This window comes from Oncorhynchus mykiss, chromosome 3 (genome assembly GCF_013265735.2).
Source record: "Oncorhynchus mykiss isolate Arlee chromosome 3, USDA_OmykA_1.1, whole genome shotgun sequence".
NCBI classification, from domain to species: Eukaryota; Metazoa; Chordata; class Actinopteri; order Salmoniformes; family Salmonidae; genus Oncorhynchus; species Oncorhynchus mykiss.
Window position 1 is genome coordinate 52,534,881 of NC_048567.1, and position 23,405 is coordinate 52,558,285.

Genomic DNA, 23,405 nt, shown 5'->3' on the forward strand with positions numbered 1-23,405 from the left:
TACCGTGCGTTATAGGGAAATAATGCACACTCTAGAATGCCCTTCAAGCCAATCAGAAACGAGTACTGAACTGAAGCAGAAAACGCATTCACATACAGTTGAAGTTGGAAGTTTACATACACCTAGGCTGGAGTCATTAACTCGTTTTTCAACCACTCCACAAATGTGTTGCTAACAAACTATAGTTTTGGCAAGTCGGTTAGGACATCTAATTTGTGCATGACACAAGTCATTTTTCCAACGATTGCTTACAGATAGATTATTTCATTTATAATTCACTGTATCACAATTCCAGTGGGTCAGAACTTAACATACACAAGTTAAACAGCTTGGAAAATTCCAGAAAATTATGTCATGGCTTTAGAAGCTTCTGATAGGATTATTTACATAATTTGAGTCAATTGGAGGTGTACCTGTGGATGTATTTCAAGGCTTACCTTCAAACTCAGTGCCTCTTTGCTTGACATCATGGGAAAATCAAAAGAAATCAGCCAAAACCTCAGAAGAAAATAGATTGATTTCCACAAGTCTGGTTCATCCTTGGGAGCAATTTCCAAATGCCTGAAGGTACCTAGTTCATCTGTACAAAAAATAGTACCCAAGTATAAACACCATGGGACCACGCAGCTGTCATACCGCTCAGGAAGGCATCATGTTGTGGGGGTGCTTTTTTGCAGGAGAGACTAATGCACTTCACAAAATAGATGGCTTCATGAGGATGGAAAATTATGTGGATATATTGAAGCAAGACATCAGTCAGGAAGTTAAAGCTTGGTCACAAATGGGTCTACAAAATGGACAATGACCCCAAGCATACTTCCAAAGTTGTGGCAAAATGGCTTAAGGACAACAAAGTCAAGGTATTGGAGTGGCCATCACAAAGCCCTGACCTCAATCCTATAGAAAATGTGTGGGCAGAGCTGAAAAGCGTGTGCGAGCAAGGAGGCCTACAAACCTGACTCCGTTACTCCCAACTCTGTCAGGAGGAATGGGCCAAAATTCACCCAACTTATTGTGGGAAGCTTGTAGAAGGCTACCCGAAACATTTGTTCCAAGCTTAACAATTTAAAGGCAATGCTACCAAATACTAATTGAGTGTGTGAAAACTTCTGACCAAATGAGAATGTGATGAAAGAAATAAAACTTGAAATAAATAATTCTCCCTACTATGATTCTGACATCTCACATTCTTAAAATAAAGTGGTGATCCTGACTGACCTATTACAGGGAATTGTTACTCTGATTAAATGTCAGGAATTGTGAAAAACTGAGTTTAAATGTATTTGGCTAAGGTGTATATGTAAACTTCTGACTTCAACTGTAAGTTTTCACACACTGAGTCAATACATGTTAGAATCACATTTGGCAGGGATTACAGCTGTGAGTCTTTCTGGGCATGTGTCTAAGAGCTTTGCACTCCTGGATTGTACAAAATTTGCCCATTATTATTTTTTTAAGGTATCCGTGACCAACATGGACATCACTGTATATGTCTACAATCCTTCCTCCAAAGGAGCCTTCTATGTATTACATTTTGTGAAAACCCACCAAAAGTCTTGGCCCTTTGATCTCGTTTTTGAGGAATCACCCTACTGGAATAAATCCCTGACTAGTTATCTTCCCATTATGTGAACCAACGAGGAAGAGATTATGGCTGAGCAGCCAAGCAGAGCAGAAAGGGCTTCTGAGATGTGAAGTGAGACTCTAAATGACATGCCATTGTTAGTGACGTTATCTTGAAACCTAATTTAGCTTTCTCTCTCAAAACGCTTTGTTAATGTGCTGCTTTTGCAACTAGATTTACATATTGGGTATCATGTCACTTTCCGCTATTGTCCTTGATCTGCTGCTGTGAGGTTAAGTAAGTACTGAAGGGTGGTCACTGGTCAAGGTCAGGGGATAGGTCAGAGAGATGTAGACCACCCAGGGGTAGTGTCAAAGCAAATGGACAAAGTGGAGTAGTGCTGCCTGGAGAGTTGGATATGTTTCCCAACGGCCCACCTGGCGAAGGAAAGACGAGCGGTGTGAATTTTTTTTTTAAAAAGGTGTGATCTAGAACCTTAAAGGGTTCTTCGGCTGTCCCCATAGGAGAACCCTTTGAATTACCCTTGTTGATTGCAGGCAGAACCCTTTTGGTTCCAGGTAGAACCCTTTTGGGTTCCATGTAGAACCCTTTCTAGACGAAGAACCCTTTTTGAACCCTTTTTGTATGAGAAACGGTGACATACACTCTGAATTACATACAATTATTTATCCCATATTGGTTTTTCACAGTCAGGATAACCCAAGCTGTACTGTGCAAGTACACTAATAGTAGGCTTACTATTGAAACAGATAAAGTCAGAAATTCATGCACAGGTTTCTGCCAGGTAAGCACAGGCTATTTTGTAGCTAGTTAACATTTTACTTGCGAAAGTTTTATGGATTAGGCCTATCATTAGTGTCACTTTATTTTTCCTGTTCCCTCATTGTTTGAAACCTCTACGTTTTACTTCATATTATGATGGATGTCTTACCTTGCTTCAAAGTAGCCTATAGCCCACCATGGAAACGTGAGGCAATTATTTTATAAAGGCGTCCTCATATGCGTTCTCCTGTTCTATTGGTTTTATTTAATCTTTCTTTCATTGTCTAGGAGCCGAAGGCATTATCCTAGTCATATTAGCAACCCATGATAGTTGTTGCGTCTTTAGATCTCCCTCTTTTAAAATGTCTAATGGATATCTCCATCTCTGTCCATGAAACGGCTGGCATATGCAAAGAAATAATAGTTTATCAACATTTTAAGCTGCAGATTTTGATCTGTTCCATCAGCCTTATTAATTGATATGGCGTATACCTCCACTACTCTGATATCCATTGTGGGGATTTTTATTATTTTTTTATTTATTTAACTATGTAAGTCAGTTAACCTATTTGGGATAGGGGGCAGCATTTTCACTTTTGGATGAATAGCGTGCCCAGAGTGATCTGCCTCCTACTCTGTCCCAGATGCTAATATATGCATATTATTATTAGTATTGGATAGAAAACACTCTGAAGTTTCTAAAACTGTGAGTATAACAGAACTCATATGGCAGGTGAAAACCTGAGAAAAATCTAACCAGGAAGTGGGAAATCTGAGGTTTGTAGTTTTTCAAAGCTTGGCCTACCAAATACACAGTGTCTATGGAGTCAAGTTGCACTTCCTAAGGCTTCCACTAGATGTCAAATGTCTTTAGAAACTGGTTTGAGAATTCTACTATAAAGGAGGGGCTCATGAGACCTGTTTGAGTCAGTCGTCTGGCAGAGTGTCTCTGTTTCGTGACGCACGCTCCCAACAGAGTTGGCTCTCGTTCCAGTGCTTTTCTTCAGACATAGGAATTATCCGGTTGGAACAGTATTGATGTTTTATGTTGAAAACATCCTAAAGATTGATTACATACATCGTTTGACTTGTTTCTACGAACTGTAACGGAACTTTTCGAGTTTTTGTCTGGACGAAGTGCTCGTGCCTCATGAAGGTGGATTACTGGGCTAAACACGCTAACAACAAGTGGCTATTTGGACATAAATGATGGACTTTATGGAACTTTATGGAACAAATCAGTCATTTATTCTCAAACTGGGATTCCTGGGAGTGCCTTCTGATGAAGATCATCAAAGGTAAGTTAATATTTATAGTGTTATTTCTAACTTCTGTTGACTCCAAAATGGCGGATATTTATTTGGCTGGATTGGGCTCTGAGCGCCGTTCTCAGATTATGCTTTTTCCGTAAAGTTTTTTGGAAATCTGACACAGTGGTTGCATTAAGGAGAAGTCAATCTTTAATTCTGTGAATAACACTTGTATCTTTTATCAATTTTTATTAGGAGTATTTCTGCAAAATCACTGGATGTTTTGAAATCAAAACATTACTGCACATAACGCGCCAATGTAAACTGAGATTTTTGGATATAAATATGCACATTATCGAACAAAACATACATGTATTGTGTAACATGATGTCCTATGAGTGTCATCTGATGAAGATCATCAAAGGTTAGTGATTAATTTTATCTATATTTCTGCTTTTTGTGACTCCTATCTTTGGCTGGAAAAATGGCTGTTTTTTTTTGACTTGGCGGTGATCTAACATAATCATATGTTGTGCTTTCGCTGTAAAGCATTTTTGAAAATGGACACGATGGGTAGATTAACAAGATGTTTAGCTTTCATTTGCTGTATTGGACTTGTTAATGTGTGAAAGTTACATATTTCTAAAAAATATTTTAGAATTTTGCGCACTGCCTTTTCAGCGGAATGTTGTCGAGGGGTTCCGCTAGCCTAGCTATTACAGAGAACAAATACCATGCTTTTGTTTGAGAAGAGCAATCAACAACAGAAACATTTTCCGCCATGGCAGTTTTTACACATTCACATCTGAAGGTAAAATTATGACTTACATTCTAATATCTTGCTCTTATTTCTCTTCCTGAGGGTCCCAGTGATCAAATGAAGTGCCGTTTTCTTTGATAAAAATCCATTTTTATAGCTTAAATCGAAACATTTTTAACCCGTTTGTGCCGTGAATTCCATCTCTATCATTTTTTTACGGAGCATTCGACGTAATTACACATGGTAAACCATTATTTATCTAGTCATGGTTGGTTTCAGTGCATTCCTCTGGATGTTTGCAACACAGCCAAACGTCATTGTTTTTTTGCGGGGAGTATTGACCGAAGTGAACTGATTTGAAGACAACGAGCAATGACTCTCTTGCGCACCAATCATTTTAGCGAAGCTTCGCTGATGGACTGTATTTCTGCCCAATGACCACTGATCTTCTTGAAATCTAGCTGGGTAGATAGCCAATGAGCTGAGGTAAACGCCAGTATGTAATGGTTTTGGGTTGGACCACCATTCCTTGTTTGTAAACGCATGCGTAACGAACTCCATTCTCGTCTTGATGATCAGAGGAGTTGCTGTGAGGCTTGTTACGCACAGCTGTATTTCGGAAAGTTGTATTTTCAACGATTTCGTTGAAGATATCATGGCGAATAAATCAGGAAAAGCGAAGTCAAAGTCTAAAGTGAAAGTGAAAAAGTGAAAGTGAGACAGATTTTTAGTTTTAGGAATCTTTGAGTGTTATAATTTAAATAGGAACTGAGGAGCTGTTTCTGCAAGGACAGGACGTACTTCTGGACGGGTAAGTGCTAATGCCCCCCCCCAAAAAAATATTTTTTAATTAATTTGCAATGAAGTGTGTGTGTGTTGGTTTGTTTGGGTGTGTGTGCATATATATATATTCCATGTCAGATATATATATATTTCCATGTCAGATTATATTTTCCATTTTTTTTATTCAAATGGAATGGAGTAGAACAGCAAACACACACATGGCCACTGCGCCTGCTACTCCTCTCCATTTCCATATGAAATAGCCATTGGGTGCTGTTCAGGGAAGGGCAGGCCCACAACAATGGCCGGAGTTGAACGGAACAGCACTTCACCTTAGTGACTGTTCCCTCTGCTCTATACAATACATATCTGTTTATTTTATGTGATGATAAAAGGCTCATACAATACAAATATTTTTTTATGTTTTCTTTCACGATGATAGCGACTCCGACTGGGAGCCCCCGGTGCCAAGCTGCCCGCTCTACCTCTGCCCCCTGTGGTGTTCATAAGCCACAGTTCATTACTGCAGGCATGACTGTGCCTCAGAGCCAAAAGGGCACAGCATGGAGGCGTCGTTGTGTTCTGTGTCGCATGAACTGCACCACTTGTTCAGTTTGCCTCTGCTTTAAATCAGAAAGAGACTGCTATGGGACATGGCACAGGCAGCAAAATATTGTGTCGAGGACGACGAGTTGAGTTTTTACCAAAAGTTATATTAGTTATATATAGTTATATTTTGGTTTAATCTGACCATATGACATTCTCCCAATCTTCTTCTGGATCATCCAACTGCTCTCTAGCAAACTTCAGACGGGCCTGGACATGTACTGGCTTAAGCAGGGGGACACGTCTGGCACTGCAGGATTTGAGTTCATGGCGACGTAGTGTGTTACTGATGGTAGGCTTTGTTACTTTGGTCCCAGCTCTCTGCAGGTCATTCACTAGGTCCCCCCCGTGTGGTTCTGGGATTTTTGCTCACCATTCTTGTGATCATTTTGACCCCACGGGTGAGATCTTGCGTGGAGCACCAGATCGAGGGAGATTATCAGTGGTCTTGTATGTCTTCCATTTCCTAATAATTGCTCCCACAGTTGATTTCTTCAAACCAAGCTGCTTACCTATTGCAGATTCAGTCTTCCCAGCCTGGTGCAGGTCTACAATTTAGTTTCTGGTGTCCTTTGACAGCTCTTTGGTTTTTGCCATAGTGGAGTTTGGAGTGTGACTGTTTGAGGTTGTGGACAGGTGTCTTTTATACTGATAACAAGTTCAAACAGGTGCCATTAATACAGGTAACAAGTGGAGGACAGAGGAGCCTCTTAAAGAAGAAGTTACAGGTCTGTGAGAGCCAGAAATCTTGCTTGTTTGTAGGTGACCAAATACTTATTTTCCACCATAATTTGCAAATAAATTCATAAAAAATCCTACAATGTGATTTTCTGGATTTGTTTTTCTAATTTTGTCTGTCATATTTGAAGTGTACCTATGATGAAAATTACAGGCCTCTCTCATCTTTTTAAGTGGGAGAACTTGCACAATTGGTGGCTGACTAAATACTGTTTTGCCCCACTGTACATTTGACAATCAAATTCCCCCATACTCTTTATCAATGTCTCGTGTTGGCAGTCTTAAGGACAGAGGAGTTCATCTTCACCACTTTGTGAAGCAATGTTGCATTCCTCACATCATACCTTTTTTTTCTCTTGCTGGTGTCTGGCGGAGCACCCTTAGAATCACTCATGCTCTACTAAAAACATGTCAGTGGTGTCATAAGCCCTTTCCTCCATGAACACCCCTTCCCAGAACCTATGAAGTTACTGAATTATAGATGAATTGTAGTTTGTTGTGTATCAAGAAACAGTGCTGTGTTCTACTGACCCACATCTGGTTACAAGAATAGAGCAATAGAGTTGAGATGTACGTTTTGTTTATTGTATTCTGCTGCATTTTGACCTCTTTAGTCTGGTTTTTCAAAGAGGTTTTAGAGTTTGGTGTTATTGGTACATAATCTCTTTGTCAAGAGAGCATCTATAATAGTCACAACTGAAAGCCAGTGGTCACCAACCGGTCGACCATTCCTAGTCGATCACCAAACATTTCAGTGAAAAAGCCACTGTGATATCAGGCTGTGAGAAAGGCTTGCTCTCCTTTTATTTTATCATTCATGTTGCACTGTGGGCGGTAGGTGCACTTGATTCAGAAGCCTTGCGCACCTGGTAAGCAAAGTATTTTCTATTTTGAACCATTGAATTTGTCTGAAAAGAGGATCGCCGCCTACCAGGCGGACCGGAGGATCTGTGGGTAAATCAAGTGCGTCTACTGCGCTGGCCAATTGGATAGCTCAAATCACAGTGCCTACAGAGCTTCTACAACCCCGGCCACAGCAAAGTTTGACACTAGCCTAAGTAAGATTTAATAACTTTTAAAACCATGACCAGAGCGAAAACTGTCAAAGAATACAGCAAAGAGCTGCTGTTTTTATAATTATTTATGTTAAAAAAAAATATTCAGCACTGTTTTTATTCAACACTATTACAAAACAGAAAACGTGCTTCTCCCTCCTTCCAGCTGAGACTAATGGTGTGTTAAAACAACTGGGGACTCGGAAATCTCAGACTTCCGTGCGTTCAAGACAACTGGGAAAAAACGTGATCCAACTGGGGATTTTTAAAAATGTTTTATTGTTTTAATTTATTTATTTGTATTTAACCTTTTATTTAAGTAGGCAAGTCAGTTAAGAACAAATTCTTATTTACAATGACGGCCTACCCCGGCCAAACCCTAACCCCAACGACGCTGGGCCATTTGTGCACAGCCCTATGGGACTCCCAGTTCCAAGTTGGAAACTCTGACATCTTTCTAGACCCCTGACTTTCCGACCTGAAGATCACTGACGTCCCAGTTGTCTTGAAAGCACCATGTCCATCAGATGCAGGTACACCAGTAACATAAAAAATCTAATTATTTCAATTCATGCTCCGCTGTGCTTCGCAAGTGCTACTCCAACTGATCTATTTTGTAATCAAAGGTCAAGTTTTGAAATATAATATGGTCTGAGAATAACAATATTTCAGGCCAGGCGTACAGCCAATATGCTGTGATAATATATTAGGCCTACTGCACAAACCTCATTCCTACATAACTATTTTTATTAGGTTAATGTTGCATCTTCTATGTCATGTTTAAAAAATAATCCTGAGGGGTAGATCTTGACTAAGAAAAGGTTGTTGACCACTGCTATAAGTCATATTACAGTTCAAATTGTATACTTTGCCACAAGCCTATTCATTTGTCAGAAGCCACTGTGTGCTGTTGCCTTCGTACTGCACAGGAGATTAGGCATGGGGTTTTGGCACTTTACACAAACCACCTCTCCTTGAGTGTGGGAGAGGCAGCAGATGTGACTGTTTTTCTGATGTGTGTTGCCGTTGGGTCATCAAAAAAATATGCGGAAAGAGAATGGAGACTAGCTGAGATAAGGTCTGGATCAGCGAGTAGCAACACCTGGTCTGTTGTTTTGTTAAAAGCAGTAAAATATATAAGGCTTCATGTAGATTGTTTTTAGCCAAAAAGTAGGCTATAATAAAAGTTATGTTGTGATTCACGCCTATTTTGTCCGATTATTTTAGGCTGCAGCTCAAACTGCTGTCTGCTCTCCCGTCTGAAGTCTGTGGGCTAAAATGTTTACTTGAATTCAAATGGAGCTTTTTGGATATGCACTTCATTTATCATTCTGTTTCCGTATGGGTCTTTAGCTATCCCCTTTCTTCCTCCAGGTCCTTTTTGATGGCCCTCAGTGCAGAACTATCCTCTCCAAAGGATGATCAAGGATAAAAAAAAAGTTTCACAGGGAAGGGAAGGGAATGGATATGGAAATTAGCTCTACACACTATTTGTAACGTACATATTCTAGAAATTGCTTTCACTGATATCTCCTTGATGGTTCGATTTTTTTTTTCAAAGTACAGGAGAACTAACTGAGTGGAGTGAAACCCACAAACGCTTCAAAGTTAAAACAACATTTGGAGGACCCAAGGGTTTACTATTTCAAGCATAGCGTTATGAAGGGCCCTGCTAACATCAACAGGATATATTTCAAAGACGAGAGGAGGCAAAAAAAGTTATTAAGCTGTCAGTTGCATTCTCTCAGGGCGACCTGCCTTTGGTATAGTATAACATAATGCATAATGTCAAGGTTGTAGACCAAATAGAGATGAGGTTAATACAATTCAGTGTCTATAGGGTTTCACATGAAATTCCAATAATAGTAATGCATACCTTGAAATCTCACGTTGAATGTCCTCTCCACCCACCTCGAGGTAGAGGAATTTGTGTTTTGTGTGTGCAGAAATTACATGGTCAGACCCACCCCCAACCACACACACAGAGACACTAGGGATTTGTGTTTTCTTGTAATTGCCACGTCCAAAATCCTATCTTCTGGGATGTGGAACTTGTAAATACCTGGGGGATATTTACTTTCTGTCACCATTTTGGCAATCCATTATTTGTGCCTCTTAATTATATTAGTGAGCAGGTTGCAAGATATATTGTTCTAATCAGAATGCATCAGGCCCATTTAATGAGATTGTCAAGTGTCGCTAAAAGCTAATTAGATATAAATAAGCCATTTAGTTAATCCTGTTTTTTTTCTATTTCATCTCCAGAGACTATGAAAGGCTGTTGACGACTAACTCTGCCATTGGCTGAAAGGGAACCCAGGAGAGCAGCCTGAGCACGTAGGTTGTGTGTGCAGGGAAAGAACCAACAATGGCCGCCCATCGAATCAGGGCGACCAACAACATTGCACTGCCACGCTGCAAGTCAGAGGGGACACTCATTGATCTCAGTGATGGAGTCTCTGAATCTAACTGCCTCACAGATGTCAAAGGTATGCTAATGAAGTTTATTCATATTTGAGATATTTTGTTGTAGTATTGATTACCTGTTAACAGATTGACTTTTTTGGTGTTCTTTTTTTTGTTGCAGTGCCTTCTCCCAGTGCCTTAAGACTGGACGCCACTGCCTCCTTTGGCACTGCCAGGGAAGTCATTGCAATTAAGGATTACTGTCCCTCCAGCTTTACCACCCTCAAGTTCTCCAAGGGAGAACATCTCTTTGTGCTGGACACATCGGGTGGAGAGTGGTGGTACGCCCACAACAGCACTGAGATGGGTTACATCCCTGCAGCATACGTCCAACCCATCAACTACCGGGACTCCTCATTCAGTGACAGTGGTATGATCGACAGCCTAGGAGACTGCTCTGTTGAGGAGGGAGCCAAGGAGCTGGACCTCCTTGAAGATTGGACCGGGGTGTTCCTGAAACCCACTGCCCCCCAAAACGGGAACCCCTTTGCCCCCCATCACCAGCCCCTTAGTCGTAGCGCCACCAACCCTTTCCTCAATGGAGCCCTTCAGGGTTCGCTGGATCAGAACAGTAATGAAAACAGTAAGTCAGTGGATCTTCTTCTTTTTGACACAGCACCCTCTGTCCCACCAAACTCCACCAGCAGCACTGTCAACATCAATGGCTTTGGCAGTGACATCTTTGATCTGAACCACATCAGCCCCAGCCTGGGAGTGGGCCAGACCTTACGCAGGGACAACCCATTCTTCAGGAGCAAGCGATCCTATAGTCTCTCAGAACTTTCCATCCTGCAGGCTCAGAATGACGCCCCAAAGGCATCCTCCAGTTTCTTTGGAGGCCTGAAAGCACCTGCGCCTGAGCAGTTCCAGAGCCGAGAGGATTTCCGGGAAGCATGGCTCAATCACCGCAAGCAAGCCAGGTCCTGCCATGACCTGGACTCCTTGGGCCAGAACCCAGGCTGGGGCCAAACGCAGCCGGTAGAGACCAACATTGTCTGTCGTTTAGACAGTTCTGGAGGAGCTGTCCAGCTTCCAGACACCAGCATCAGCATTCACATCCCTGAGGGCCACGTGGCCCCTGGAGACACCCAGCAGATCTCCATGAAGGCCCTGCTGGACCCGCCTCTGGAACTCAACAATGACCGCTGCACCACTGTGAGCCCCGTTGTGGAGATCAAACTCAGCAACATGGAGACCAAAACCACAGTCACCCTTGAGATGAACGTGTCAGTTGTGGTGAAGAAGGAGAGCAGACAGACGACAGAGGTCATGTGTGTGAGGAGTGACTGCAAGGAGGGCCCCTACACTCCAATCCCACAGGCGTACATGTATGGGGACACCGTCCAGGTCTGTCTAGATTACCTTGAACCCTGCATGTATGTGTCTGTTGTGGCCCAGGCACAGTCGGTTGCTCCAGGCACCACAGTTTGGGATAACGTGGTGAAAAAGGTCACCCTGGGCGTCTATGGGCCTAAGCACATTCACCCATCCTTTAAGACTGTGGTGGCTATCTTCGGCCATGACTGTGCCCCAAAGACATTACTGGTGAGTGAGGTGGGGAGGCAGGCCCACTCTGCTCCTCCAGTGGCCCTTCAGCTCTGGGGGAAGCACCAGTTTGTCCTGGCTAGACCACAGGATCTTCGGGTCGGGGTTTACTCCAATATGGCCAACTATGAGGTCAAGGACAGTGAGCAGGCCAGGGTGGTCAGGGGGTTCCAGGTCAAACTGGGAAAGGTTAGCCGGCTTGTCTATATGATTGCCTCACGCACTGCTGACGATGTCTCAGATTTCACATTGCGGGTCCAGGTCAAGGATGACCAGGACTGTATTCTCGCCCAGTTCTGCGTTCAAACACCAACACCTCCACCCAAGACTGGTCCACGGACGTCTGCGCAGAGGCGCTTCCTGAAGAAGAAGGAAGTAGGGAAAATTGTTTTGTCCCCTCTGGCCATCACTAACAAGTACCCTGTGTTCCATGACCAACGAATCCACAACCTGAAGTTTGGTAAATTTATCAAAACAGTCATCCGTCAGACCAAGAACCAATACTTACTGGAGTACAAAAAGGGGGATTACGTTGCACTTCTGAGCGAGGAGAAAATCAAACTGAAGGGACAGTTGTGGACTAAGGAATGGTACATTGGTTACTATCATGGTAGGACAGGACTTGTCCATGCAAAAAATGTTCTGGTGGTGGGGAAAGTGAAGCCCATATACTTCAGCGGTGCTGAACTTACCACTACACTCTTACTGGAGCAAATACTTAAGCCCAGCAAGTTCCTGACGTACATCTATGCCTCTGTAAGGACTATACTGATGGAGAACGTAGGAAGCTGGAGGGCGTTTGCTGATGCCCTGGGTTACGTCAACCTACCACTGACACATTTCTGCCGTACAGAGCCTGACAGTGAGCCTGAGAGGGTGGCATCTGTTCTGGAGAAGCTGAAGGAGGACTGCAACAATGCAGAGGGCAAGGAGAGGAAGTCCTTCCAGAAGGAACTGATGACTGTAAGTAATGGCCTAGGGCAGGGTTCCCCAACTGGAGGCCCGCAAGCCGAATTTGGCTCATGAGTGGTGTTATTCCCCCCCTCCACCCCAAAGTTTTCTGAGCAAAAAAATATAAAATTATACAGTACTAGCCAAACGTTTGGACACGTACTCATTCCAGGGTTTTTCTTTAGTTTTACTATTCGTGTAGTAACTAAAAAAGTGTTAAACAAAAAAATATATAGCATCCAACCTTTGCCTTGATGAAGCTTTGCACACTCTTTGCATTCTCTCAACCAGCTTCATGAGGTAGTCACCTGGAATGAATTTCAATGAATAGGTTTCCCTTGTTAATTTGTGGAATTTCTTTCCTTAAAGAATCTAAAATATATTTAGATTTGTTTAACACTTTTTATGGTTACTATATGTGTTATTTCATAGTTTTCAATGTCTTCACTATTATTCTACAATATAGTACGAATAAAGAAAAATCCCAGAATGAGTAGGTGTTCAAACTTTTGACTGGTAGTGTGTGTGTGTGTGTGTGTGTGTGTGTGTGTGTGTGTGTGTGTGTGTGTGTGTGTGTGTGTGTGTGTGTGTGTGTGTGTGTACATACCGTTGAAGTCAGAAGTTTACATACACCTTAGTCAAATACATTTAAACTCAGTTTTTCACAATTCCCGACATTTAGTCCTAAGAAAAATTCCCTGTCTTACATCAGTTAGGATCACCACTTCATTTTAATAATGTGAAATGTCAGAATAATAGTACAGACAATTATTTATTTCAATTATTTCTTACATCACATTCCCAGTGGGTCAGAAGTTTACATACACTCAATTAGTATTTGGTAGCATTGCCTTTAAATTGTTTAACTTGGGTCAAACGTTTCGGGTAGCCTTCCACAATAAATTGTCCCTTTCCTCCTGACAGATCTGGTGTAACTGAGTCAGGTTTGTAGGCCTGCTTGCTCTCACATGCTTTTTCAGTTCTGCCCACAAATTTTCTATGGGATTGAGGTCAGGGCTTTGTGATGGCCACTCCAATACCTTGACTTCGTTGTCCTTAAGCCATTTTGCACAACTTTGGAAGTATGCTTGGGGTCATTGTCCATTTGGAAGACCCATTTGCAACCAAGCTTTAACTTCCTGACAATGTGTTGAGATGTTGCTTCAATATATCCACTTAATTTTACCCCCTCATGAAGCCATCTTTTTTGTGAAGTGCACCAGTCCCTCCTGCAGCAAAGCACTCCCACAACATGATGCTGCCACCCTCGTGCTTCACAGTTGGGATGGTGTTCTTCAGCTTGCAAGCCCCCCCCTTTTTCCTCCACACATAACGAGGGCCATTATGGCCAAACAGTTCTATATTTTTTTCATCAGACCAGTGGACATTTCTCCAAAAAGTACGATCTTTGTCCCCATGTGCAGTTGCAAACCGTAGTCTGGCATTTTTTTGTGGTTTTGGAGTAGTGGCTTCTTCCTTGCTGAGAGGACTTTCAGGTTATGTCGATATAGGACTCATTTTAATGTGGATATAGACACTTTTTGTACCTGTTTCCTCCAGCATCTTCACAAGGTCCTTTGCTGTTGTTCTGGGATTGATTTTCACTTTTCACACCAAAGTACGATCATCTCTACAAAAGTATCTATATCCACATTTTTTTTTTACTAGGATTAAATGTCAGGAATGATGAAAAACTGAGTTTAAATGTAGTTGGCTAATGTGTATGTAAACTTCCAACTTCAACTGTATGTACATATTCCATTAAAAATCTGCCGTTTCCAGCTACAATGTGTGTATAAATATTGTGTGTACAATATTATATATAAATACATACACATAACTTTTTTGTATTATTGTTGGACATGAAATACTTTTAAAAACACCAGAAAATTAGTATCAAGTGATTTTCAATTTTGGAAATTTGTTCCCAAGTATTCCCACGCATAATAGAGAGACGTGATCATATACGAATCTAAGCAATGTTTGAAATTATTATATTTTAGTTCAATGTTATCTGTTTGGGCTTCAGTCTTAAATGGTTGTCTATATCTTTCAATCTTTTTTTTGCGTGATTCACTTTTTTTTTATTTCTATATAGCCATGTTTCCATCCAACCATTTTTTGGTGTTGCCCTCGACAAGCACACCTGATTCAACTTGTCAACTAATCACCAAGTCGTCAATGAGTTGAATCAGATGAGTTTGTCTGGGGCTTCAACAAAAATGTGTGCTGTTGAGAATACTGGAGGACTGGAGTTGGGAAACACAGACGTAGGCTTTACCCACACACTAGCTGAAAGTTGTTGGCTAGAGTGCACGTGCCAAGACCAGAGTGGGCACATTTGCTATATAACACATTGTTTTGGGACAAAACCATCAGTAAAGTTGAAAATGTGATGGAAATCCATTTAAACTAGTATTTGTTATTCCGTACATGGGAATTTAACCACAAAAGTCATTTTATGTTCACTTCATCACGCACAGCCTTTTATCCGCAACCAGTCAGTTTGATAGAAACGCTTCGCTGGTTGGGAAAATGCGCATATTTATAATATTTGCATGAAAATCTGTCGCGAATTGGATGGAAACCGAGGTTATGTGTTTAGCACTTTTGTTTCTTCTGTTTGTTCTAGTGTGCATATTTGTGTCTTGTGTTTGGTCTTGTGTGTGCGCTGTGCCTGCATCTGTCTCTATACTTGTGTGTCTAGCTTAGGTCTTTTTCAGGTCAGTCGTGGCTTTGGTTCCTTATCTACTTACAGCTGCCTGAGGCTATGGTCCAGTGGGCAGTCAATAAGTGCTGCGTGGGCATCAGGGTCTTATGGGGACTAGGGAGTTGTGGAGAGCAGCAGAATATTTTGGCACAGCACGAACCCACACCTCTGTCTCGAAAACATTGAGTTAGAGATACTGTATGTGCTGCATTCGTGAATGCAAATCATGGCTCAGCCTGTGTTGATAATGCTCCGTCTTCATTTCTAGTCATAATGTGTAAATCAAAACCTACAGGAATACAACCATACTGTCAAACACTTTTTATGAAAAAGTCCTTGGTTTGATTTTGGAAGTGATAATCAGTGTTTTGACCATTGTAGATGGTGTCGAGCAGTGACTGCTGAGGCTCGGATGGCTCATCATAATCGCTGGAATTGAGTGTAATGGATGGAATGGTATCAAACATATTAAAACCATGTGTTTGATACCATTCCATTCACTCCATAATGAGCCGTCCTCACCTCAGCAGCCTCCGCTGGTGTCGAGAATAATTAGCATCGGTGTTTCCCCTAGGATGTTTTTTAGCAGCAGTTGCAAAGTTAGCAGGGAGGGCGTGGTAGTGGGCACGGCCAATGGCGTGGTTTTAGAAGCCCTCGTCTTGGACGCAGACACAAAATGCTTATTTTCTTGTAATTCTACACATTTTGCTATGGGGCGGAGAGAACATTTTACAGGTTTAAAGCTATTTTATACAATTGTACACATTTTACCATGGCTTATTCAATGTTCTTATGCTTTCTGAGTGACACAAACGTTATAACAAAATCAATATGTATCTGCCATGACGTTTTTTTGAATTTTAGATTCTCCCTGACTGTCTAGTTTTTATTTTGGTGATTTTTAGTTCTTAAAGATCTTATTTCAAAAATATATAGTGTAGCTCCATTATCTTTTTCTACATCCTTTGTATCATGTTTTAGTCATCCCGATAAAACATTTTTGGGTGTGGGGTCAGCAATTTAGCCCTGACACTTTTCAATGAACATGGAGGAAACACTGAACATGATTGAAGAATAGAGCCATAGAAGCATGTCATACTGTATGGATTAGCAGTATATCTGATGAATATTCTTCACCTCATGTTGCTGAGGGAGTGCAGAGAGTATCACTTTGCTCTCTGTTCTCTTTGATAGGTGAAGTTCATGTCACGCCGTAACAATGACATTGATATGAGGTGAGACGGTTTCCCCTCAAAAGTGTCTGAGACGGAAGAGCGGGCACACACCAGATATAACTTTTGTTGTAATCTTTAAACATCTGCATTATTCAGTCGGCTCTGTCCCCATTGTTGACCCTGTCGTGTCAAGACTCGTTTACACTGTAGCCTCACCCCACCCACCAATAGACCAGAAACCAGCTGGTTTGGGCCTGACTTGGAAACTTTCCTGCAAACCCAACCCTTGTCTGTCTGTTTCCCTTTCTCACATTATTGTGTGCAAAGATGTTGTCCTCAAGACAGTTTCATTCAGTATTTCCCAGTATTGCTTTTGGAAAAATTGGCAGCAGGCCCTGCAATAAGTTTCTATGCAGAACAAAATTGAACATTTTTTCAATATGTAGTCTCTCCTTCATGTTTCAAAGTGTTGACAACCTCTGAGATGTGATGTTGATTTGAAATCATTGATTTTTCTTGTCATCTGCGTGCCAATATCATTCCAAGTTCGATACAGTGTGTGTTGGGTAAGAACGTTCACAAACTTAAAGAGAAAGAATACTCAACGTCAGCCTCACTCGCTCTCAGTGCCAACATAATGATTTTCTTTTTTTCAATAACATCCCTTTGTTGAAGTCTCTTAGAGGTCATGGTCATAATAGAACAGGCTCTGAGGTAGGATGGAACATAAACACTATATAATTTACGCCGGGTTGTAAACACCAATTACAACCATTTATAGACATGGGGGAACTTCAGTGAGGAGAAGAACTATATAAAGACGAGTCCGTGGTGGAGAAGACATGTCCTCCACAACACTTCCCATTTCTCAGGCTCAGTTGTTTGGTGTACACTACGTAATGATGTGATAGAATCAGTACTATTAATTGGGTGTGTTTTCCCCTTTTCAAATGTACATAGAACATGTTGGCAAATAGGATGCACTTCATTGGATGGACCTTTGGAAGCGATGGTGCAGCAACCAGTCATACTGATATCCTTACAGAATTCAAAAGTATTCACAAAGCAAGTGGCATACTTAGAGCAAACTCATCCAGCCGTGCATGCATAGAATGTACAACTCCTGATGAATAACTACCAAAGACATCAACAAACACTCTTTTAGTTTATTTATGGAAAATACTGCAATCTAAACAACTTCACACAAGGTTATTTGGTACTTATGCAACAAGAGTTGAAATGGGCACTATAAAGTTAGTATCCACTTCCTTCCACTGAGAGGATGTTAGTGTTATTTAAGCCCAGCTAAGATATCCTCACATTCCACGGCAGGCTACAAGGGAACCAACGCATAACGGGTGGATAACTGTTTGCAACCAGTGTGTCTACACCAATCCACCTATCCAGCTTCACAGATTAGGATTGATGTCTAGGTTAGGCTAATCCAATGTAGGTAGCCGCTGTTCCTGTGTGCACAACAATAACAAAACAGTTGCCGCATGTTCACCCTGGTTTTTCTCGAGGACTTTTGTGTACTGATTTTTTTTGCAACTGTTTATCCCCCAAACAATAGATTACTTACATAGTGGTGGGCTTCAATTGCGGTCTTCTGAGACTTTGTATGTGGCTGTCAATTTAATTACCGTCTCCTACGTCTCTCGGCAATTAAGTGTTTTCTCTGACACTGAAAATAATCCCTCCTGATTCGCTTGCATATCATTTGACGGAGAGCTAAGAGTGTATTTTTAGATGCAAAGGAAATCAAATATTGTGTGCACCTCAGAGGGAGATGACAGCCTTTGTGCTTGAGTATCTGAAGGCATGCACATTTTATCTCATTGTTCAGGAAGAAAGGAATTATCAGCAGTGTTAGGCATGGGCCTATATCCACACATCCCAAATAGAGAAAGATTCCTCTTATTTGCCCCCTCCACTTCCCCCTTTTGTCCCTTTCTTAGTTGGTAGAACTGCATTGCCTGTAGTAATTGCCTATTGAAACATAATCACAATTAATTAACACTTTCTATTTCAAAACAAATATATGGAAAATGATTTTGCATATGGTAATGGTGAACACATTGAACTCTACTGCGAAACCACAAAACAATAGTGCCCATGTTCAATCCAAATCTAGGAGCGAGCTTGTGAATTAAACTTTGTGTTAATGAAACCTGCAATGCCTATGAGGTTATCTAATCACCACATATGATCAAGTATGTTTTGTACATTCTGTTAATTTAGCATTTTTATTTATTATTTCACTCAGCCCTGATATGCTTTTGTGATCTAGCTAATTTGCCCATGACTGATTGTGTAGGAGTTGAGCTATGGATGTATAATTCAGAGCTGGGTTAATCAAGTACTAATTGTAGTTCAGTCGAATCTACATTTGACAACAAAAAAGCAAAACAGATTTTGAGCCTGATAATTAAGCCGACTACAACAGAAAGTATTATCTTCCTGGTACATACATACAATCCTCTAGGCTTTGGAGAACAAGCCTGTAACAGGTGCGCTGGGAGTCGGGAAGCAAGTTCAGGGAGTGAATCATTTAATCAATAAACGAAACCTAATACAAAACAAGAAACACGAACAACGCACAGACATGAAACTGAAACAGAAATAATAACACCTGGGGAAGGAACCAAAGGGAGTGGCATATATAGGGAATGTAATCAGGGAAGTAATGGAGTCCAGGTGAGTTTGATGACATGCTGGTGCGTGTAACTTGAGTGACAGGTGTGCACCATAACGAGCAGCTTGGTGACCTAGAGTGCCAGAGAGGGAGTATATATGACAGTACCCCCTCCCCAACGTGCAGCTCCAGCCGCAGGACACCGACCAAAGGGACGATCCCGGGGATCAGGAGCGGACCGGTAACCTCTGCTGAGGCGCAGGAGCCTGGCGACCTAGAGTGCCTGAGAGGGAATATACGTGACAGTACCCCCTCCCTGGTGCCCAGCTCCACCCGCAGGACGCCAACCAAGTGGTTGATCCCGGGGATCAGCAGCGGACCGGTCGCCTTCGCTGAGGCGCAGAAACTAGACAAGCCAGCTGAGGAGTAGGAGCCGGATGAGGAGTAGGAGCCCGACGAGCCAGCTGATGCTTGAGAATCTGATGAGCCGGGTGAGGCGTGAGAGCCCGACGTGCCAGCTGATGAGTGAGAGTCCGACGAGCCGGCTGAGGCTTGAGAATTCGACGATCCGACCGAGGCTTGAGAATTCGACGATCCGACCGAGGCTTGAGAATTCGACGATCCGGCTGAGGCTTGAGAATTCGACGATCCGGCGGAGGCGTGAGAGCCCGACGAGCCGGTTGAAGCTTGAGAGCCCGACGAGCCGGCTGAGGACTCCCGGTAGCTCCGGACCTGACATAACTTCCACCACAAAATAAATACAAAAAAACACTCCCTGATGCTTCCCTTGGGTGAGGGATTATTCTGTAACGTTATTCTGCTGGGAGTCGGGAAGCAAGTTTAAGGAGTGAATAATTGAATCAATAAATTAAACATAATACAAAACAAAAAACACAAACAACGTACAGACATGAAACTGAAACAAAAACAATAACGCCAGGGGAAGGAACCAAAGGTTGTGACATACAGTTGAAGTTGGAAGTTTACGTACACCTTAGTCAAATGTATTTAAACTCAGTTTTCCTGACATTTAATCCTAGTAAAAAGTCCCTGTCTTAGGTCAGTTAGGATCACCACTTAATTTTGAGAATATAAAATGTCAGAATAATAGTAGAGCAAATTATTTATTTCAGATTTGATTTCTTTCATCACATTCCCAGTGGGTCAGAAGTTTACATACACTCAATTAGTATTTGGTAGCATTGCCTTTAAATTGTTTAACTTGGGTCAAACGTTTCGGGTAGCCTTCCACAAGCTTCCCACAATAAGTTGGGTGAATTTTGGCCCATTCCTCCTGACAAAGCTCGTGTAACTGAGTCAGGTTTGTAGGCCTGCTTTCTCGCACATGCTTTTTTCAGATCTGCCCACAAATGTTCTATGGGATTGAAGTCAGGGCTTTGTAATGGCTACTCAAATACTTTGACTTTGTTGTCCTTAAGGCATTTTACCACAACTTTGGAAGTATGCTTGGGGTCATTGTCCATTTGGAAGACCCATTTGCAACCAAGCTTTAACTTCCTGATTGATGTCTTGAGATTGCTTCAATATATCCACATAATTTTCCCCCCTCATGAAGCCATCTATTTTGTGAAGTGCACCAGTCCCTCCTGCTGCAAAGCACCCCCAAACATGATGCTGCCACCCCTGTGCTTCACGGTTGGGATGGTGTTCTTCGGCTTGCAAGCCTCTCCATTTTTCCTCCAAACATAACAATGGCAAAAAAGTAATATATTTTTTTCATCAGACCAGTGGACATTTCTCCAAAAAGTACAATCTTTGTCCTGATGTGCAGTTGCAAACCGTAGCCTGGCTTTGTTATGGCAGTTTTGGAACAGTGGCTTCTTCCTTGCTGAGCAGACTTTCAAGTTATGTCGATATAGGACTCGTTTTAGTGTGGTTATAGATACGTTTGTACCTGTTTCCTCCAGCATCTTCACAAGGTCCTTTGCTGTTGTTCTGGGATTGATTTGCACTTTTCACACCAAAGTACGTTCATCTCTAGGAGACAGAACATCTCATCAGAATGAGTCTGATGACATGCTGATGGTGATGATTCGAAAAAGTTGCAAAAGAAAAACATGGTTTCTCATGCTTGGCATCATAAGTCATCACAAGTGATAATATATCATTCACAAGTCATAGGCTAATATTGTCACCAATCAGACTATTCTTGATTTCATCTTGATTTTTCATATCCTAAATAACATATGTGTGAAATTTGATTTTGATTCAGAATGGACCATTATCGAAACGGGAAAAAATACATGTCATCTCTGCACTTAAATAGCAAATGGGAGATGCTTGTCCCTATGGTTTATTTTCATGCCAACCAGGTAGACTATACTCCTGTTGTAAATATAAGCAATGTGGTTAATGTTAGGAAAGTTGAGAAATAAATATTCAGTGCATTCGGAAAGTATTCAGACCCCCTGACTTTTTCCATGTTTTGTTAGGTTACAGCCTTATTCTAAAATGGATTAAAATGTTTTTTTCCCCTCATCAATCAACACACAAAACTCCATTATGAAAAAGCTATGTTTATAAAAACAAAAAAACTGAAATTGCTTATACATAAATATTCAGAACCTTTACTCAGTACTTTGTTGAAGCACCTTTGGCAGGGATTACAGCCTCAAATCTTCTTGGGTATAACACTACAAGCTTGGCACACCTGTATTTGGGGAGTTTCTCCCATTCTTCTCTGCAGATCCTATCAAGCTCTGTCAGGTTGGATGGGGAGCGTCACTGCACAACTATTTTCAGGTCCCTCAAGAGATGATCAATCGGGTTCAACTCCGGGTTCTGGTTGGGCCACTCAAGGACATTCAGAGACTTGCCCCGAAGCCACTCCTGCATTGTCTTGGCTGTGTGCTCAGGGTCGTTGTCCTGTCTTTCTTTCCCTCTATCTTGACTAGTCTCCCTGTCCCTGCCGCTGAAAAACATCTCCACAGCATAATGCTACCACCACCATGCTTTACCGTAGAGATGGTGCCAGGTGTCCTCCAGACGTGACGCTTGGCATTCAGGCCAAAGAGTTCAATATTGGTTTCATCAGACCAGATAATTTTGTTTCTCATGATCTGAGAGTCTTTAGTTGTCTTTGCGCAAACTCCAAGCGTGCTGTCATGTTCCTTTTACTGAGGAGTGACTTCCATCTAGCGACTCTACCATAAAGGCCTGATTGGTGGAGTGCTGCAGAGATGGTTGTCCATCTGGAAGATTCTCCCATCTCCACAGAGGAACTCTGGAGCCATGTCAAAGTGACCATCGGGTTCTTGGTTACCTCCCTGACCAAGGCCTTTCTCCCCCGATTGTTCAGTTTGGCCGGGCGACCGGCTCTAGGAAGAGTCTTGGTGGTTCCAAACTTCTTCTATTTAAGGTGGATGGAGGCCACTGTGTTCTTGGGGACCTTCAATGCTGCAGAAATGTTTTGGTACCCTTCCTACGGACAATTCCTTTAACCTCATTGCTGGGTCTTTACTCTGACATGCACTGTCAATTTTAGAACAAGTCTGTAATGTAACAAAATGTGGACAAAGTCAAGGGGTCTGAATACTTTCCGAATGCACTGTAGTAGGCCTAGCCTAAAGAAAGCTGATTCTCCTCTTTTTAGTAGAGGCCATCACTCTGTTTTCTCGCACAATTGCATAGCATATTGTAATGTTGCGCAGTATTAAGTGTTTAATTCGATTTTAGAATACATTTGTATTGATGTCAGAGTGATTAGAGGGACAATAGAGTGCTGAGTACCATGAAGTTACCAATTTTGGTAGGCTACTAATGACCGTCAGTAGCATCAGAGCTTGGAGAGGCCTTATTATCATGATTAAACGGTCACGTGGAATTTCACTGCCTTCATAACAGCCCTAGCCACTGCTTTTTGCACACATTTGCGTGTGTCTGGCTGTGTGCATAGGGAATGTGTGTGTGTATGTATGCACCTGCTGTAACCCAGCCTAAGTTCATATTTGTGCCCTGCTTTTAACAATGTATTGTATTCCTTTCGCTGTGTAATTTGTTATATTACTGACTCACACATAGGAAGGAAATGACAAAGCCTCTAAATCAGTTTACTAACCTGTCCCTTATGCCCCTCATCCTTGTAAGGTTTAAGGCCCCTGTGTGTCCTAACATTATGGACGCATTTAAACTGCACATGCATCCTGTGTTTACAAAATGGCCACTTGCATAGTATGTGTGCAATAATCACCACATTAACGCTTGGCGGTCAGTGAGCTCTATTGATTTCACCATTTCAGCCAAATGCACTTGAGTCTAGATGAAATTAAAACTGTAAATTGTCCTCAGCATTAAGCTTCTTCAGCTATGTCTCCCAACATTAACATTCAGGGCAGGACAAGATCATCAGCACAATAATAATACT

General features: G+C 41.8%; 1 protein-coding gene across 1 annotated transcript in view; it reads left to right on the plus strand.

Annotated features, from left to right (window-relative positions):
• The window catches only part of LOC110520178 (SH3 domain-binding protein 4), a 58,517-nt gene that overhangs the window by 26,106 nt on the left and 9,006 nt on the right, over positions 1-23,405 (plus strand). The window contains exons 2-3 of the mRNA XM_021597312.2: positions 9,805-10,028; positions 10,127-12,513. Of these exons, the coding sequence (XP_021452987.1) occupies positions 9,908-10,028; positions 10,127-12,513 (2,508 nt within the window). The 5' untranslated portion in view covers positions 9,805-9,907. The remainder of the gene's footprint in view (positions 1-9,804; positions 10,029-10,126; positions 12,514-23,405) is intronic.